Source organism: Magallana gigas, chromosome 7, assembly GCF_963853765.1.
Source record: "Magallana gigas chromosome 7, xbMagGiga1.1, whole genome shotgun sequence".
In the NCBI taxonomy this organism is placed as follows: Eukaryota; Metazoa; Mollusca; class Bivalvia; order Ostreida; family Ostreidae; genus Magallana; species Magallana gigas.
Window position 1 is genome coordinate 26858767 of NC_088859.1, and position 20983 is coordinate 26879749.

At 34.5% G+C, this 20983-nt stretch overlaps 1 protein-coding gene across 9 annotated transcripts in view; it reads right to left on the reverse strand.

Annotated features, from left to right (window-relative positions):
* Positions 1 to 1608: 1608 nt before the first annotated feature.
* LOC105321020 (ankyrin repeat and fibronectin type-III domain-containing protein 1) overlaps positions 1609 to 20983 on the reverse strand; it is an 86894-nt gene continuing 67519 nt past the window's right edge. For all 9 annotated transcript variants that reach the window (XM_034456380.2, XM_066067767.1, XM_034456377.2 and 6 more), the window contains 21 exons: positions 17699 to 17829; positions 16688 to 16716; positions 15467 to 15577; positions 13417 to 13574; positions 12966 to 13088; positions 11340 to 11418; positions 10079 to 10182; positions 9243 to 9376; positions 8421 to 8499; positions 8100 to 8213; positions 6308 to 6496; positions 6033 to 6149; positions 5837 to 5927; positions 5481 to 5616; positions 5198 to 5311; positions 4859 to 5077; positions 4511 to 4677; positions 3980 to 4101; positions 3572 to 3757; positions 3310 to 3410; positions 1609 to 3193 (listed from right to left, as the gene is read on the reverse strand). In XM_034456380.2, coding sequence (XP_034312271.2) covers positions 2453 to 3193; positions 3310 to 3410; positions 3572 to 3757; positions 3980 to 4101; positions 4511 to 4677; positions 4859 to 5077; positions 5198 to 5311; positions 5481 to 5616; positions 5837 to 5927; positions 6033 to 6149; positions 6308 to 6496; positions 8100 to 8213; positions 8421 to 8499; positions 9243 to 9376; positions 10079 to 10182; positions 11340 to 11418; positions 12966 to 13088; positions 13417 to 13574; positions 15467 to 15577; positions 16688 to 16716; positions 17699 to 17829 — 3245 coding nt within the window. In that variant the 3' untranslated portion in view covers positions 1609 to 2452. The remainder of the gene's footprint in view (positions 3194 to 3309; positions 3411 to 3571; positions 3758 to 3979; positions 4102 to 4510; positions 4678 to 4858; positions 5078 to 5197; positions 5312 to 5480; positions 5617 to 5836; positions 5928 to 6032; positions 6150 to 6307; positions 6497 to 8099; positions 8214 to 8420; positions 8500 to 9242; positions 9377 to 10078; positions 10183 to 11339; positions 11419 to 12965; positions 13089 to 13416; positions 13575 to 15466; positions 15578 to 16687; positions 16717 to 17698; positions 17830 to 20983) is intronic.

The window sequence follows — 20983 nt, forward strand, 5'->3', positions numbered from 1 at the left end:
ATTTATCTTATACTGTAGTCCGTGCTTTGACCATTTTAAAGGAGGGTATCCCTAAACAGTATGAGTAGCCCATTAATTAAAAAAAAAATGAAAAATCTACCACGAATCTAATCATTTTAAAAGAAGAGTGGACATGAGAAAAACGCAATCAATCCATTTGTTATTTGTTCTTTTTAAGAAAAAAATATTTAAATGAAAAAAAGTCGAGTTTTTGCAAACAAATAAACAAAACTGTGTTCACCAGCTATTGAATTTCACATGCTGTAGCCAACTGTCGGATGTCAACTGTTTACTATTTACAGTCAATTATCGTATGAAGTATGAATGGATCTCTGGGCGTGCAAAGATGACATGGATACATAGTGTCTTGTTAAGTTCAAGATCTTTAATGTAGACTTCCTAATGCAAAATTTTGTTGCAGAGAACCATTTTATCACTATATAGTTTATCCCGAAATAATGCCACCGCAAATAAAAATTGGTTCACTCCTTACTGTATTTACTGTAGATGGGAATAAAATCTGCTGTATTTACATCTACCAAATATTATTTCCTCTATTTCTTACAGAAACTTTTAGTTAATTCATAGCTCTATAGAAACAGCTAAACTGAAATTTACACGCCCCGTTTATCGATTTCCTTATAAGGGTTGACTGGGCGTTGCCGGGGCCCCATCCTCACCTAATATGAAGGCCCAAATATGGAATACAGGGTGTTAGCCAGCCCCTTTAAAGATATCCCATTATAACTGTATTATACAAAATGTCCTATTTTTGCCAGGCTAGCTAAGCCTCTTACTGATCGTGCAAACCCATTTTCGTTTGAAGATTGACTGGGCGTTACCGGGGCCCCATCCCCACCAAATATGAAGGCCCAGATATTGGATACAGGGTGTTAGCCAGCCCCTTTAAAGATATCCAATTATAATTGTATTATACAAAATGTCCTATTTTCGCCAGGCTAGCTAAGCCTCTCACTGGTCGTGTTTATTATGTCAATGTCCAGGTTAGGTCAGCAAGTAATAATTTTTTACTATAAAACTGTTTTTTTTTAATTCAAACGGAAAATTTATATGAAGTTTTGAATTTACGTTTATTAGCATGTTTACGGTAATTTTGAATAGCGAACCGACAACAAAAGCAAATAGAACTCCATCATGAAGATTATCTTTTGTATAGTTCTGATATGAAATACACATAGTGACTATATTTTGGAGTTCGTTATTTTTTTCGCCACGTGATTTTATTAGAGCAGTTTCTGAAACGTATAAACTGTTTACACTTTCTAAAAAAAAAGAAGAGACAGATCACTAATATTGAAAGACCAAAATTTTAAATCATTAGTACCGGGTACTGTCCTTTCTGATATATTTCATTTTATCAAATCAAATATACAACATGACTATAGTCATGTTGTCCCAATATTTGATTTGATAAAATGAAATATATCAGAAAGGACAGTACATTCAGTTCCATACTATCATTGCTGTTTCTGCTCCATCCTCGATCCATAAATGATAAAATTTTCATGTTTCCGACTATTTTGATGAATCCAAATATGGAACCATTATATATATGAGGGTATACTCAACAAGAGAGAAACACCTGTATATTGATATTCTTGGTTTTTATTAGCTCTTTTCAAAACACAAGCCAACAGAAAAAAGATGTACAAAATAAATATATCACAGTAGGCTTATCACATCTACCTCACAGACAGGATTGACCAACTGACCCAGAAAAAAACGTTTGTCAAAATATTGTTTCTTGGTTTCATAGTATCATCTAAGGATTGGAGTGTTCTTCATTTGTACATTGTTCAAATTAGGTTTTCGATTTATTTATAAAAGGTCAAGATCAGGATTTTTGAGTACCATGTTAAAATCAAATAAATATTTATAACACTAAACATTTAAGAATAGTAGTTACAACACCAATGAAGAACAAAAACATAAAATTATAAATTAAATAACATTCCTAACATTTTTTTCTTTTGAAATTCAGTTGAACACCATTTTTAGAATAGGAAATTGCACAGTATGCTTAAAAAGAAGAAAATATTTTCATAATCTACATGCCATTTCTGGAAGACGTTTTTTCTTTTTCCCTACACAAGAGATTCTCAAGATAAACAGTATGATATATTTCATAAGTTAAGAAAAAAAAATCATGCCATGAAAAAAATACAATATCATTGGTAAAAAAAGAGAAATGATTTACATTAATAAATTAGTTAAAAATTAATTTAAACACATTCAATTTACCCAATGTGTGTACTGACTAGTTAATTTCAATGAATAGTGATTATTTAATGAATGACAATGGACTTGATTTTTTGTGAGTTTTGGAATGGATAAATTTAAAAAACATGACCCATTTATCAGAAGAGGAATGATCACATGACAGTAAAGCTAGTGTCCACTGATTGTAGGTCCATCATAAAGCACTGTTAGTTCACACTTCTGTAGCATGGCCTTGCTGAATGGCAGCCAGCAAGTTACTTTTCATTCGCACATAAAGCCGTCCTTTGGTCCAGGGATTTTGAAGGTGGAGAGGCTGGTAGTCGTCCCTCAGAATTCTCTCGCGAGCACCAATCACGGCCACCAGACAAAACTCGTCTAACTGGTCCTCCCGGTACTGAGGACCAGTCTTCCCTTTCTGGGTCACTGTTTTGTTCAGTTGTCTCACCACCAGATTGATCACTTCTCTTGAAGTTGTTTTCTCCGTCACATGTAATCTCACACGAGTGCCGCGAGACAATCCTGTGTCGTAAGCGGCGTACACTTGTAGAATACCCGAGTTTGGCCCACTCGGTTCACCTGTCTCTTTTTTAACATGTCCATTTGTCTTTGGCTCTTCATCGTTTGGATCGTAGAATTTGGCAATTTTGATGTTGTCTTTTCCAACACTGATTTCGTTTGAGTCACAGGCAACAGACTGACAGCCAGTCTGCGAGTTGTTGTTGTCAAACAGACCATCTTCACTGGGATTCTCCAGCTCAGAATTGAACACATCTTTGGGTGGTGAGGTTAGTTCACTCATCAGTATGCCTCCTCGCATACTCTTGTCTCTTGCATATGTAATAATGTCCATTATCCACCGTGTGGATTTCCAGTTCTTGTCCACTGTGGTTTGTATGTTGGAAAGTTTCTCTACTCTTTCTTTTGCAGGTGCAAGTTCTTCTGTTGAGAAAGCCTTTGAAAAAAAAAATGTTCTTATAAAAAAAGCAATTGAAATTATATCCATAAGACTCACATTTACTCATAAGTTTCAGATTGGGATGAAATAATTGAGTTGCAAAGATGCTATACCTCACGCTGAACTTGTTGGGCAAGACAGAGGTCCATTTCCAGTATTGAAGACATTCTGGAGTATCTGTTGATGAGCTGTGTCTGGTAGGTGCACATGTGAACTGTGGGAAGGAAATTAAATCATCAAATTACGCTTGGAAATTTTCTATGTAAAAAAAATGTCCAAGAGGGATGTCCAATTGCTTTACAATTTCCTTTTTGTAAAAAAGAAACCCTTATTGATTTCATGGTAAAAAAAGAGAACATTCCAAAATCCACTTACTCATTTCAAAGACTTGAACAGGGAGCAGTGTGAGGTCCTTTTTCTCCGTCATGATGTCGTTCTGACCGGGGACCAGACAAACCTCCTCCACTGGCGGCAGGATCAGGATAAACGCCACGTCGTTACTGAACTCGATCACCTCCACGTCATATATCCGGTGACTAGCGGCAAAGTTCTCTGATATGTCTGTAACACAAACAACAATTAATTATTAAAACTATAAACAAATCCTGACGCAACAAACCTTTAATTCCTCCAAGACACTACGAAAAACTTCTTTCCTAGTTTTTGTAATTGAATTGTAAATAATTCAGGCACATGAATGGCCTAAATGTTTCAAATTATAACATAAAAATGGATAGCATATTTAACATACATCTGTCATAATTACTTACAAAGCAAACCTACCTAGAATATTAAAGAGTTTTTGAGTGGCTTGAGCGAGCTGTTTACGGAATTCCTCCTGCGTTTGGGTAGGTGGAGCCACTTGTTGATCCGCATTCAATGACTGGAGCCATTCCCATTCCTCCCTACAACACAAGGATACACTAAAGAAATTACAAGCTCTCTCATTGTTTACGCCACTGAGCTGTTAATGTTAATCATTTCTCTCTCACTTCTTCTTTACAAAGTTTCTGACTTCAAATTTGTCTTGCAATTATCTTAATTAAAGTACTTTTGGTTAAGTGTTGTTTGTGCTCACGTTAAACAAATTATGAGTGCATGTAGGTTAAGATTCCAATGAGAAAATATTTCACTAGTATACTACTGGACATTGTTAGCAGTATTTCATTCATTATTTGTTATAATCATGATATTATTATTATTATTTTTTTTTTTTTAAATGTATATGCCCCCTGAGGGCCCTTGATTGGTGAATAAATAAATATATATATAAATATATATATTGAGGACAAAATTAGAAAACAGCAAATGTACCTGGAGACATTTGGACAATCTCTCACTTTGATGTTGGGAAGAATATTTGGGGCTTTCTTGGGAACCAACACTCGATTGAGTTCTAGAGAAGCCTGAAGTTTGAGGTAGCCGAGGTATAGGCCTTTCGCAAGGCGAATGCTGCTTACTTGATGATACAAAATCATTTCCTGTTGAATAGTATAAAACAAAGTCATTTTAAAAACTGTATGGCCGATTAAAAAACCCAAATATTAAACAGATTGGAAGCATCAATAATATATCCCCTTGTAAACTCCCCTTTAACACTTGCAGATTTCTTGGTGTCATCTGTAAGCTTTGTTAAAGTTGTGTCCCTAGGTTTGTACTCACCGAGACAGAACTGACTAGGACCTCCAGAGATTCTTGGGGTTCGGATCCTGTGCCTGAAGATCGCCTTAGTAACTTGGCGAAGCTCACCCACTTGGATGAACTCAGGATAACGGCCTTGGGATCCTTCACGTTACACACAGTGGTTAAAACAATGCAGCCATTGGAGTCTTTCAGCGGCTTGAAATGGAACTGGCCCAAATCATAAATTCCTAATGCTCCCTGCAAAGTAGATTAAATTGTCAATAAATGATATATCCAGTTGTCTAAACAGCTTCGATTGTCCCGAGGGAAACATGACAAAAACAGGATCGAATTTCATACGAATCTTGACTTATTTACCTGTAAAACTGAGACAGCTTGTAGAAGTTTGTATCTGAAGTGCATGGTGCCAGCACTAGTATTCTTCTCCATGTCCTGACGCAGTGATTTCACATCGTCCCACGTACAGGAAATCTGAGGAGAGACAACATGGAATCATTATTCTAATTATCAACCAAATCCTTCATATAATGTACATATCTAAAAATATTCAAATACTTTTAATCCGAAATTCTTTTGATAGCTGGTGGTTTTAATAAATGTCCTTGTCCTGATACACTACTGTGAACTTTTCCTATCTTACCTTCATCAGCCAGTGCAAGTCTGCATTGACTGTAGGTCCGGAGAAATTTTCATCGACCTCTACGACAGGAAGTTGGTCATCAGAGGTCACAAGTACTTTGTCTCCATGGTACAACAAACAGGCAAGATACACTCCTCTATAATACAAATATCAATAAAAAATGAATGGGAATTAACTCTTGATTAAATATAGAGAGGAGAGGACTTATATCATGATTTAAATTTTGACTTATTGTAATGCAATGATCGAGCTTGAAAACTGTCGGTAAGCAGAACATATTTTAAAAGACTTCATTCTAGAGCTAGATTTTTAGGATGAATATGAGATATTGAAGGAACACTTGGCAAATGTCATACCTTTTTAATGATTTGTAGAATTTTGGAGCAGAGGTAAAGAGGTTTTTCAAGCTTTTTCGCTTTCTTTGTAGTGGAGAGTCTCCGACATTATCTGTAATAAAACAAAGAGGATTCCAGTAACAGGCTAGACTTATTTGATATTAAATAATGAAGTAAAATCTCACACAGATGTTACCAGACTAACATGTCAGGATACCTTTTAATTCTGATGCATCGGCTGGCCGCAGATGTTTTACTTGAGAGAAGAGCTCGTCTAATAACTTAAGCTTTCCTTCTGTTCTGGATAAAGTGGAGTTGTCCACGTCCCTCCAACCTAAAACAATTTCAAACATCATTCATTAATTTTTTGTGAATCGAAAGGCCAAGATTCTTTTTAACTAAAAAAAAAAGGTAATTTAAATATACATGTATACTCCCAAGACTTTCAAAAAATTTAATGTAAAAGAAAATGCTTCAAGGGAGGTAACTCACTTGAAGGAACAGCATAAGCAGGTTTGGCGACCGTATAGCCACTGTATCCCTTCATGTTGCAGGCGGCCACCCGTATGAAATACTTGTTGCCTTTGGCCAGGCCCTTGATTTCGTGCTCCAAGTGTCTCATGTCCTCCACCAGCTCCTCCCCCGCCAGTGGGATGAAGTCATCGAAGCAGCTCCACTCGACTGTAATGAACAAGCACAGAAACCTTTTACCTTTATTCTAAACAAGAAACCTGTGATTTATATAACTGCTCCGTAATCATCTACTCAGGTCCATGAAATGCTGACTAAGACCGCCGGTGCGTGTTGTAGAATAAAAAATGAAAGAAAGAGACGATTCTATACCTCCACTGCAGTATAAACAGCAATTACTTTCAACTGATGAAAATCATGCAAGATGACTTTAGAGACTGTGATTTTTTACGAGAGGTTCTGATTGTGTTTACATCAGCGATCAGACAACGGGGGGAACCCACCACAGTGTGCGGGATTCTGTTGTGTTTGTATCAGGTTGGGATAAATAAATAGACGGCTATTTTCTCCTTCCCATTCAGTTGCAGAGATTGCGCAATATTTTAATGACATTGTGGCTTTGCTTCTTTGCATTTATTTCTGTTCTCTCTCTCTTATACACTGGCAATGCCATCACCCACTCAGGTATATTAGAGTGTTCTTTAATAATTAATGCAGGTAATCCCAGTGGGCTTATAACAATTAATCAGTACACTAAATTTGTTTACAAGGAAAAAAATAAATAAAAACACTGCGCAAAATTTGTTTCATTTTAGGGATAAACATATTTACAATCTCTGATAATTGAACCAACAAGCCTACCAGTTTTGTAAATTGCTTCGTTTGATTCAGACAATAATTTGTCCATTACTCCAAATAGCAGATCATTTGTTTCCAATCCTATAATTTATATTTTTCAAAATATTTACAGATTATTTTGTCCACACCTTTGTTTTCATATTGCTGATAGAGACTTCTATTGATTTTGTTCTATTATTTATATTTTTTTTTTCATTCCTGGCCTATATATGTCTGTCTGTAAGTTTGTCATATTTCCATCATAAAAATAAATTGTAAGTGCATTGTTCATATCTTACATCCATATGGCCACAAAAATTCAAAGGATGCTAAAAACCACATCCCTTAACTGTACCATTGGGGAGATCTGCTGATGTTTTCTAATTAACACATGCAGTTTTCTACAGCTGGCTTTTTTTGGTTCAGGGTTCAGATGTTACAATAAAACCTGTGCTGAAGGAATGATCAACTTGTGCACTCGTGACTCCTAATCTTTAGTATACTTTGGCTAATTTTAGACAGACAGAGGTAAACAGTTCAATTAATATAGCACATACTGTACCTAAATGGTTTGGGCCACTTAATTATTAATTAATGGTTGTTTTTTGTTCATATATTTTCTATTCCCATAAAAATGTTGGCATCATGCGAGGCTTAACTGAGTGCTTTCCTCACAAATTTATAAAAAATTTTTTTTTGATATGATCACTTTGTAAAAATTTTTTCATGCATTAGTACAGTTTTCTGTTTCTTATGTCAAGTTACTTATTGATTACTTCAGGAGAAAAAAAGGTAACTCATTTTTATATGTTCAAAAGAAAAAAGAAGAAGAAAACATTGGAAAGTGAAAGGTGTCTCTGATGCCTACTTACTTCACTGTTAATTTTGAATACATTTTGTCTTTTAATGAAATATTCTTTCCAATTGTTATAGTCACAACAATGGAGTTCCCCATTAATGTGAAAGTTTCCCTTACCTTTATACCGGGTGACCACAGCGCCATTGTGATTGAGAGGTTCATCAAACTTGACTAGTAAGGAAGAGCTGCTCGCCACGGTGAGGCTGACATAGCTTGGGGGGTCGGGAGTACCTGTTCAAACACACAAATCATATAAATAACATGTTATACTTTAACATGCAACCCAGTCAAACTAAATAAGATCACTATATAAAATATATGACTTTCTAAAACCAATTATAAATAAATGACAAAACTTAATTGGGATTCAGTGTTCCTTTGTCTTAATTTTAATTAAATGCATCTTACATAATTGTATAACTTTGTAATTGGACTTACGTGCATGGTCGTATCCCGCTTTCATTCTTTTTAGGAGTTTGTGTCGAAATTCCCAGTGACTTAACTGTTTTTCATTTTCCTGTTCAAATAATGAAAGGGAACAGAGTTCATTTTCACATCAATTAACAGGGCATCTTCCTTTTTATGACATTCCCCACATTTCTCCATTTACATAAAATAAAACATTTTGACACAATTCAAAGGGAAAACCAACTGTAAAGTTCACTGGTCATCTAGCCCTTAACATGACTAAAATACGACCATTAATCCGCCTCCAGATACGTAATCCAAAAACCTCTTGTGCCAGTCCATTTCTGGGCTTCTAAACAAGATTACCAGTAAATCCCTTCTTATTTAATCCCCTAACAAAATATTCAATCAAAACATTACATTGGCTACTTCTAGTGTCAGGTTCCCACCTAACAAAGCCTCCTTACACCCATGCGTTTCACTGGGTCCTTATTCAGCCCCTTATGAAGGTTTATGATTTATGACAAATAAGAACAATGCTCGAGTACAGGTGGCATATAACCGTGCCGTATCTATTTAAAATTCCTTTCCACAAATTTTTTTGTCCCTTTATAAATAACAGTATTGTTTGTTATTTAATCCATGATCTTTTTCTCAATATGACTAGTGCCATAAGGTCTACATACCTTCAAAAATTAATTAAAAGGAACCTAGTATTTTGGAGATTGGACTGATATATCTTGTGTATTCTTAAATAGTTTTTCATAAATATGTACTTTAATTAAAAATCTCCTTCATGATGTAATTTTAAAACAATGGGGTTTTAAAAAGTTTAAATATGACAGAACAGACCTTTTGTTGCGTGTTGGACATAGAGCTGCTTCCTGAGGAGGCATTTAGAATAGCCGCTGATAAATCCACCACCCTCTTCTCAGCATCAGAAACCAAGGCATCGAGCCGGGCGGAGCGTGTGTCCTCTTTTAAAACTGTAGACGAAAAGTGTTTGAGTAAGCCCATCATTAGTTGTCTCAGATGTGTTTCAAATAGTATATCCAAAACTCTCCTATATAATTTTACTATTAGATAGATCTGAAGTCATTGCAGGGAGTGGGGGAATTCAGCTCTAATTCTCTGACTAAATACCAACTCACAAAACTTCACATGCATTGACAAACAAAACAAAACAATTGAAGTGTATGCCAAATTCATTTATCATTTTTCATGAAACCGATAGCTCATCTGAAAACACTTGGTGAGCTCTTGTAGAGGCTGTGTATTGTGAAATTGTTACTCAAGGACATCAATGGCTGAGGATGAAGTGGCACCATCATCTTTAAGGGCAAAATGATTAACTATGTAGTTTAATCCCGCATGGTATGCATAACTCGGCCTTGATATTGAGCAAGCAACAGAATGCAGGAATCTGTGCTAAGAATTGGCACATATTTGAGGTAACCTTGCTTTAATTGATAAACAAAAGAGAATTTCTTGACAAGATTTGAGGAGGAGGAGCAGCTAGATGAAATGCTATAGCTACTGAATTCTCTTGTATCACTTGACAGTGGGCTCCTCTAACTTATCTACAGAGGATTATCAGTATTGCAATAGCTACTGAATTCTCTTGTATCACTTGACAGTGGGCTCCTTTAACTTATCTACAGAGGATTATCAGTATTGCAAGAGCTTACACAATGGGCTTTCCCTGGCGCCATTGAACAGCAGCATCTTGGCCATAGGGATATTGTTGGTCATCACAGCTACATCTAGGGGGGTCAGACCCTCAGAATTCACACTGAAAAATGATCATAAAAAACTATTAAAAAATGTTTTCTGAAGTATTATATTTTATTTGATCCTCACTGAAAATTCAGAACTGAAATATTTTTAACAAACGTCTTAAAAATAAATAATAATGAAAACCCTTCTAACCCTTGATAAAAATGTATGAAATTGGAGTCAAAATGATGTCAGAAGAACAAATAGAATAGGAATTTATGGAACAATTCTCTTAAAAATTGGTCAAGATCTCTTGCAATGATTATGAAGTTACTAAGCAGAGTTAAAATTCACATTCAATATCAGTTTATTGTTCCTCTCTCCCTCTCTCTTCACTTTGAAGTGTTTGTTGGAGAATTCAATTCCCCTTCTAACAAGTAGTGGAGTTTTTTTTACTTGAATACACTTCATATATAAATATGAACCATAACTCAAAGAACAGAAGTTTGATCTGACATTTTTACTTCCATTCTAAACAACATCTTATCTAAAACTATCGATTTTTCTAGCACAGATGTATACTTAGGAATCTCGAAACTTTTCACGAGATAAAAGTTATCCATAGTTTACGATTCCTAGAGTATAAGGTCTGTCAAACAGGGCCTTATGGGGGGCTTAGTTTATCAAATACTATTAAAGTTATGCAACTTAGCAACAAACAACACTGCAGTGACATCCCCTGGCCACTTCCCTTTAAAATTTAATCAAAGCTATAGCAATTTACTAGGAAATTCCCGTTTAGACAATCATTAATCTTTCTCTTGGAATTCCTATGAGACATGCAGACTTTTTCCTTTAGATAAATATTCGAAAACAGAAATAGTTTAAACTCCATAAACTTGGATAATTTTTCAAAATTTACAGGCAAACCAATTATACTAACAACTTTTTTTTTTTGAATTTTCATCATGCAGTTTTAATCAGATTTAGTTCAATATCATACTGCACTCATAAGATTATTGTCTGTGGTTTGATGCTTATCTCTTGAATTCAAAACAAAAGACCTATTAATAGAGCTTACATGTACATAAAGCTTTAAGGTCAACATCCCCTGTAATATACAGCCTTATGTGTAAACCCCTACCAGACCTATCAAAGGCCTAGTGGTAATAATGATTGAGGCACCTCTCTTCAATAAGATTTCCTCTAATGAATGAGCCCGAGGTCCTTTACCTGTTAATATTTAGTCCATCTACTTCCAGGAGATTCTTAACCAAGTCCAAGTCCTGTTGTTCCACTGCTTCAAACAAAGCTGGAAAAAAACCATTTAATTTAAATATTTTATATTAATAGCTAACATTTTTACTAACCAATTTTTGAGACCTACCTAAGACAGAAATTCAATACACCACATGATTTTATGCACATTTTATTTCACACTGTAATGTTCCAATTTCCATTAGCAATTAATGCACATCTTCATTAATACTGAATTAATAATTGTCTATCTCCCAAAATAGGTTCCTTTCTAGCATAGAAATAAAAGCTTTTGACAATTTAGTGTCCGATGGATAAACACAAAAGAAGAGCGTTGGTATATGTCTTAGACAGATACCATTATTAACACTTTCTTGTAATCTTAATGGTTAATAATTGACAATTAGGAAAACATACACCTATAAATCACTGAACATGACACTTCGATTGCCATACAAAATTAAGTCCTATAATTATGTTTCTGTACAAACCACGAACCATTATCATAAAAAAAAACCTTTAGGGAAAAGGTATACAAGAAATTTTACACCTTGAATTCAAAGACAATTGATATATGGGATAAATTAGGAGTTATATGACTAGCACATTAATGCATTATGTTTTTCAGTGTCAACTTCCTAATTGCAGGGCCGGGGCCCTCACAATGTACTGTGCACTAAAGTGACATCAGGCCAAGACAAAGTCTAATAAAAGGGTACTAGACCCTTCAAATATCACCAAATGATAAATATCTTTAAATTACTCATAGCTATTAAATTTCACAAAAGAATGACGCAGGTTTTAAAAATCATTTTTTAAACACATATTACAATGCAATAAACTTCATCGAACATACCTTCTCATATGACCTTCATTAGTAAGATATCTTGAATATATGATAGAAAAATATGAGGACACAAACAACTCCCTACACAGATCAAAGAAAAAAACAAGTCCTCCACTCAATCCTTTTGTTCGGGACAGAATTTTGAATTTACCTCGAGAGCCAATGATTGGACTACCTGGTGATCTAACACTGCATGATTGGTCACGGGGATTCCTCTAGGCAGTGCGAAACAAGAGAGTGTGAAGACTAAAGGTCCAAAGCAAACATAAAACCTGTCAAAGTAGTGACAAAGGGAGGGCTCTAAACCCTTTGATGGCTTTTATCACCTCCATAAAAACTGATTTTGCCATATTTGTTCAAGAAATGACCAACAGGGATTACAATGTTTGTAATAATCTCTGCTAATCTCCTGGAATCAAGATCTGGGCATGCATGATTACAAGCCCTCCCTTCAAGGAAGGGTATGTATCCCAAAAAGATAATGACCAGGATTAATAAAACCATCAGATAAAGATTATCTTGTTTTAACGTTTGGATTACCTTACCTATATAACTATTTAAAACCTTTTGATGACCACGGTCTATTTTGTTTTTTTCTGGGAGATATGTTTTGTAAAGAAGGATTGGATTTTTGTCTTATAATAATCAAGATCTGTGCTTGTACATGCAGATATCAAACCCTTACAAAACGATCAACTTGAGTATCATACTTCAAAAGAAGTTCCTAATATTTTAAAAACAAGACTTGTACATACCACTGACATCAACAGACTTTTTGTCCTTATCCGATTTTCTTTTGTCGTACATTTTGTTAGGAGACAGACTATCTGGATCACTGTTGGAGGAATTACTAGTAGATCCCCTCTTCTTTGGGGTGGCTAAAATAAACAAATGAAAACTTTTTGAAACATCAAATATTGGTATTCATTAAGGAATATTTAAAGAAAATTATATCCAAGAACTTACTAATTTCTAAACGGTACCTCATCTTCTAGGTCTGAATGACTGTAGCACCCAGAAATTATTTGACAATATATAAATACGATTAAATCGCACCCGAAAAAGGCAGTTCTAATTGGATTAACATAGTTGAAATCACTGACACCAATCTAACCAAACTTAAGTCGGATAAAAACACTGAAGCATAAATTCACATTCACAGTTAATAATGAGTCAACGAAATAATAAAAAAAAGATTTCACGCACTTGTAAGTATCCTAGATGATCGATTGGGAGAATTGATTCCATTCATGTTCCTCAACTGGACAGGTGCGGTGTTATTGTGGGGTAGGCCTCCGGGTGCATCGTCCATTACAAGTCCCTCCCCATTGGACATGAAAACTTTAATTGTTCTTCCATCCCCACTGAAACAAAGAGACTTCATCGTTGTAAGACCATCACAGCAGATTTGAAACAATGAACAGAACACTTTTTGAAAAGCCAGAGTGCAGAGATTTTCGAGAGGAAAGTGCGCCAACTTCAAAGGGATTCTCTGAATCGGAGGGAACAGAGCTAATCCAAGATGCTCGGAATAACACCTTCATAGTGGGTCTGGTTGTAATTAAAAGTGCAAATTTGTTAGCATGCAATTTTTAGATAACCTTTTTATAATGAAAATTGCACTTTGGGTTATATCTCTTGGCAGTGAAGCTTATCTTTTCTAATATCAGATCACCTCAGTATTCCTAAGGAGCAACACTGAACCTCATTTCAATAATAAAAAAAAAAATTGTATGTTCAAACAGGCTCTGCCAGACACCTTACAATAATTTCATCCAACACTTCCTCACAATTATATACTCACATAATCGTTGAATTTATTAAAATCCCATCTTTACATAATGACAACTGACTTTAAATAAACATCTCCTTTTATCAATTTCCAACAAGCGACAACTTTTCATTTCACAGATAGAAAAGGATCTGATCAGCTCACGACTTTTAATAATATTTTGTTATGGCCAGGTAAGCCCCGGCTAGAAGACTTTATTTATCTCTTGTCCCAAGAAAAGCACGTTATAGACGTACGTATATACTCTAGACGTGCTGAGACACATTGCTCGTAATATCAACAAATTTGAATATGTCTTCCATATTGGCATTGTGCATGCAAAATAATGCCCAGGAATTTAACAAAGCTTCAATTCAATTCTCTCCATTAATCTTTAAATTCTGATAAGGCTTCGAACTTTAATTTATATTGCACCCCGAGTTTAATGCTCTCGCTGTCACCCCTTACAGAAACTAAATCTGTCGTGGACAGGCCCGAGAGAGTTTTTCATCTCAATCACAATTTCAATTTCGAATGCTTTTTTACCTGGCTAATCTACCCAGGTAAAAGGTTTTTGTATCTTGTTTATCCAGGGAATAGGTATATTTGTTACTTAGTTCTTCATACATGATGGGAACAAAATTAATTTTTTATTTTTTCTATGGATTATGATAAGTCATATGTAAATTATTAAAATCGATTTGCCAGAATGATGTCAAATTAAACAGGAAAATTGAAGATATCTTACAATTTACATGCATAACTGACAAGTTCTCTTTTATATCGCTGATCCACTCCAAAGCCCCCATTAAAATATTTGACAAAATTCAAGATCAAAGTTTAAACTCAGATTATTGGTATGTAGGGAGAATAGAATTTTAATATTGCAGATTTAAAGCTTGGAAACACATCAAGGAATATTTTTTGAATTTTTTCTCTCTCTTTTCCATATATAGTCTGCAATAAGGGGAAAATCAACCTTACAGTTCCCTTCTAAATACATTTATCTACAGTGATGCTTGTCTATTCACTCTCACACTAGAACACGGATTCTCTGAAGAAGTGAACAGTCAGTGTCAAATCTAATGGTACCACAGCAAAGGAATTCTATAGTACCAGTACAGTTGGAATTAGGAGTATGGTTGGAATGCAGGAATAAAACTACTGTGTTCGATTTGACAAGTTCTGCTATATTTCTGTACAAGGGTATGAACCTCTGATAAACTGATAAACATTGGCACAGTAACACACAATTATGAAGAAAAACCAAACTTAGATTTAGGACAGAATGATATCTTTTTAAGTATTCCAATTTAACAGGTTAATCCATACTTTTTTTATTTGGTGACATATTGTTTCTCAGAAATATCATTATCATTGACTAGAAACCTAAATTTACTACTTGCTGCCTAAAGCTGAGCTCTGGACATTTCTAAGCATTATAAGTTTATGATAGCTGAGTTTGAGTGTAAAATGGAGACTCACCAGTCTAAGCTCACAGATCTCTGCCTGTCGTGCATCAAATCCTCACGGATCCGATCCTTCTGACTCAGTCTTCTTGGAATTCTGTACAGCGAAGAACCGGGACCTTCCAATCTAAATCCAGGAGAAAAATCAAAGACATGTAGACTGTCAAATGTTCACACTCAAGTGTGTTATTTACTCAGATGAACTGTGAGCTATTTAATATCTCCCGAGGGGGGTCGCCGATGAAGTTGGGACACTATGGTCTTGAAAGTGTTTGTTTTACCTCGATGTCTGTATACTTCTAGATATCTGAGTATGTTGACAAGTCATGCAGATGGTTTGACACATCTATGCACTTATCATAAATGAACAAATTACCCCCCCCCCCCTTTTTAAAGACTCCCTCTTACCTAGTGCCTCACCTTTAAAATTAAATTTTGACAGTTTGAAGATCAATTTTAGCAAACATCTTTTCACATGCACTCATTAATTTTTTTTTCTCAAATCTTAATGCAAAATGATTTTTTGTACCCTCTAAAAGGCTTTGACGGCCATCAATAACAGTTTGTTAACTTTAATTTTGCAAGGAGTTCCCCAAGGAAGTGGTGCATTGAAGCAAGTTAAAACTGCAGATCGAGGTACATTAGCAGAATGTCTCATTACAAATCAATGAGGTGTTAAAGAGAGCCCATAAACACCCCAAGAAAACTGATGATTTAAATTGTGATAAGCTTTGATCCAAAACATATTGGCTGCTAACAAAAGGGGAGTAACTCTGATTCAACAATGGCGAGATGGAATGAGAAACTGATCCTTATTTGAAGAGAGACAATTTGAGTAAAAATAATACAGTACATTTATTCTGTTTTTGTCATCCAAAAGTTTGCAAACATTTTTAAATGTAAAGTACATTAAATAATCTAAATTTATGCAGAATCTCAAAGAATTCAATATCTACTAATTTTCTTTGAATAGCTTCACATGGTTTGGAGGTTTTTATGCAAGTAAATTTTTTTTATATCTCAATAGGATAGAGAATTAAAACCTTAGAATTTCATCTGAGATGGGTTTCATTAAAATTGAAAATAATATATAGCTGATTCTCAGATTACAAAGCTCCTAACAAATTTCCTTATCTCATATTTTTTAGCCAAAGATTTTTCCTGTATTTACAAATACTCAATAACAATCATGTATTTTTTTCTATTTGACAAGGCAGAGAGAAGAAAATTTTCTTACCTCTTCTCATCTTGATTTCTGACCATGTTCTGAAAATGAGAAAAAATCCACTTAGTATGAATTAGGTGCATACTTCACTCGCCTTAACGCAAAATCTCACAGAATGTGAACACTTTTCATCACAACTTTACTACATGGCCGCATTATCAGGGACAAAACACACATATCCCTTTATGCCGATACGTCATTAATTTAGAGAATGTCAATCATTTTATGAAACATGCCATCAAGTGCATCCCCAAAAACCACGATGAAGTGCACAAAACAGAGCCCTGATCCCTTCATGATGAGCAAAGATTACAATACTCAGGGCGAAAAAAGTCGGATATCTGAAAATATATCTGTGCTCTATGAACCTCCATGAACCTTTTTTTTTCTACTTCATGGGAGATAGACAGAAATATATATATATACATTTATCCCATCAGTGTTTCTTTTGGGGGGCTGATCATTCTTTTGCCTGACTTGACACTGTAATCTATGGATATCCACAATGTAAACATTCACCATCAAGTCACGACTATGGGGAGATCGTGAAGATGCTCTGGCTATAAGAAACATTGCTGGCGTTTCTTAGTCATGCCATGCTCTAGCTATATAGCTTCTGACCAGCACGTACTCACTACTATGACTAACCCTTTCTTTTCTTTTTTAGGAAGGATTTCCGTAATTAATAAGAATAATTAACTGACAGCTGAACAGCTGATCAGGAAAAAAGAAAATCTCCTTTAATGATTCACTGAACCAAAAATAGAAATGTGCCTTTTGCAAATCTAAAAAGGCCCAAAATTATAATAGCTGATTTCAAACCAATAACGATTTCTTTATATTTTTATTCTGAAGAACCATGCAACTCTTGATTGTCCGTATTTCATAAATGTCATCAGATCATGAAATAAAAGACTTAATATGACTTGCATGTTTGAATGTCATGGATGTCACCACTGTAAAGAACTTTGTTGTAATGATACACATGTTATCAGAGGGGGGTCTATGCTAGCGAGTACTCACAGCCTTGGGTGGGGTGGTATAGTAGAGCTGGGTGGAGGATTTTGGCGTTATAGAACCGTCATCAGACACGCTGGTCATGGTCTCTGAGGAAGTCGTAGAATCGGTGTCATCTTCAAAGTTCCACGCCGACCCTGAAATACACAAGTTCCAATCTAATCAAAAAATCTGTAACAGAAAATTCCAACTTTAAACATCTTATCTTCTTTCATTATTTAAACAAATCTGAAACATAAATACCACACTGGTTGAAGCTTTTTAATGTGTTTGCTACATGCTGCTCATTGCCTGTTTAAGGTCATACTAGTAGCCTTTTTAATCACTTCTTTAAAATTTTTTGTCCCCAAAACAGGACACAGCACTTTCACAAAAAATGTACAACACCCACATAATTATGGAAATCTTATTAGTTTACTCGACTCATGAAATTTACTTTAGAGTCATTAAACCAGCTCTTGTTTTCCAATCTATAATCCTTAAACTGCAGACGTTGCATGGAGACAGATAATTTTGTCCAACAGCACAGTAAAAACCAAATGACTTTTCACCCATAATTACAAAACAAAACACTTCATAAAAAGGCTCCAACCTTTTCTCTCCCTCGCCAATTAAGGCTTTCGCAAATGTTATCTTCAGTCAAGGTTCAATCAAAATAACGTTCAGTTCCTATGGGAATATCACTGTGACATTGCAATTTTTCTCCAGCCTCACCTCTGCTAGGTGACAACTTTAATCTCTGTGATCCATATTTTTAAACTAGAGTCGACAACCTCGGAACAGATGTATACATTGCTATCTTGAATCAGATCTGAAGAAAGTGTTGCCACGCGTCATAATTTACCTTGTGCCCAATCTGTCAATCATAGCTTCAATATTCACCTATCAAGGCATTGTTTTATGATAAACAATATGTTCTTGTTATTTAACCATGTCCTATGGAAAGAAAAAAATCTGCTGGGATTGAAATACAAAACTTTTTGCATCGTTTCACTTTCAATATGTTTACTATACCATACATGTAAATCTTTCAATGTGTTAATCATACTATATATATCAAATGGTTAAAAATTCATAAATCAAAGATACAATTGCATTGACAGTTCTATTGGACAGGTATAAAAAATGTCTCTGCTCTATTTGACACTTTAAATCTATCATATTTTATTATTATCATTAAAAGTACAATTTTTTAACTGTTTTATCTAGATTACAGTGAAAATAAGTTGAAAATTCAAACTTTTAATGATCTCAAACAGTCAAACGGCTCATCAAATTAATTATCCATACAAATTGAAGTATATATGCAAAATCTATGATTACCAGGGACATTTCTGGAGTACATCAATACTCTATGGATATAATCAGAGTTTGGGCACTAATTGATTTGCCTATCATACACAGATTGACAATAGTAAACCTAGCAAGGAAAGTATTTCATTAATTAAGTATCAAAGGATCCTGAGCATTTAACACATAGTCAGATCAATGGAGTCGCACTGTCACAGAAAATGGCCTTTGTTAAACTGATGGAAACTCTTATGCAACCGGAGTCAATTTTTATCCCATTATCGTTATCATGAATTTGCATTTACTTTACATCTTCAATGACCAGTTCTTTTGATTTTGCAAATGGTAAAAAACAATTACAAAAAACAAAAATCTATGAAATACCGGTAATTGTTTTTAAGTACACTTGTACCTATATTCAATGACATATACTTCAATCATTAACTTCTGTATTAAAACAAAGTAAGAATTTAATGGGTTTTAAGAATTATTTTAATGTCAATTGCACAATTATTTGGTACTGACAGAAAACTAAAATAAAATTACAACATAAAATGTCAATAATGTACCGTATCATGTTTATTATTGCATGGTATGCTAAATATTTATGGCCACTGTGCAGATTCAACAAGTGATTTAAAATTTGAACCTATTTTAAACTCAAGAATGGATCCAAGAATGAATTCCAATTTTTGAACGATTCAGTCTTGAGAACAGATTGATCTGAGATTCCCACCTAGTTTCATATCTACATAACTTTTTAACACACCTTTATAAACATACAAATTCCACTGATTGTAGCAGTAATTTTTTATCAAAATATTTGCTATAAGCTATCATGCTTTACCATTTCAATGAATAAACGTTCACTAACAAATGAAAACATATACAAAAAGAAAATCTTCTCATTTTATTTTTACCTTTCAATTTTTTTTAATGAAGTTTGAGTTCATAAATGTCATCTTCAAGACATACCAATGATTATAATGTAAAATGAAAAAAGGTCAAATTCATTCATTTCAATCTCGATCCAGACAGAAAAGTTTATTCCCCAAGAAATTATCAATTTAAACAGATTTCAAAGTATTGATTATCTGTGTGCTAATATCACTGTACTAATTAAGTATTTTGATGAAGCTTACAAGTCTTGATCAAGCTTACAAGTCTTGATCATAGAAGGCATACATATATATCTATATAGTTTCATATGGAATAACTAATTTGTTCCTTATATAAATGTTCATCTGGTTTGACAGAAATATCAGGTCATCAATTAGGTGATTGCTTAAATTACATCACCAGTCTTTTCTAATGTGCCTTACTAGAATTACAAAGTACACATTCACTATGAGTTATTTCTATTCTTGAAGAAATCACTTTCAAGAGCCATCGTTAGAAGTGGATCCTTGATCTGAAGTAGGCTTTTTGTACTTTGGGGGGTAAATCAAAATATGAGAGAGAGAGAGAGAGAGAGAGAGAGAGAGAGAGAAAGAGAGAGAGAATGAGAGAGAGAGAGAGAATGAATATGAAACTGTTAGTACAACACATTGCAGAAATGCTGAGAAGTTACATGTAAACTTGCTGACAAAAGAAGAAATGTTAAGCCTCTTCTTAGGACTTGGCATGCGATCCCTAAATCTGTCAGAAAAAATAAGTCAGCCCCTTGATATCATCACAAGGACCTTAGCACAAAATTTGGTCCCATTTCTAACACAGATAAGTTTTTAAACAGTTTATGTGCCCACTACTTTCCCCTACAAATCTCTACGGGAGAAATAAAACCACGTAAATATACCCAAGATCTAGTCCAATAAAGAGATATCAGAACTGTCTCAACCTATTAAGAAAATTAGCCAAAAACTCATTCATTTCTGGCAAATGGATAAAAATTTTCAAGAGCATCTTTTGTTGACTTTTTTCCCAATATCATTACATAAAATATCAAATCAAAAGGAAATTTTCTGTGTTATCTGCAAATTGAGTTTAACAGATTAAAGGTGC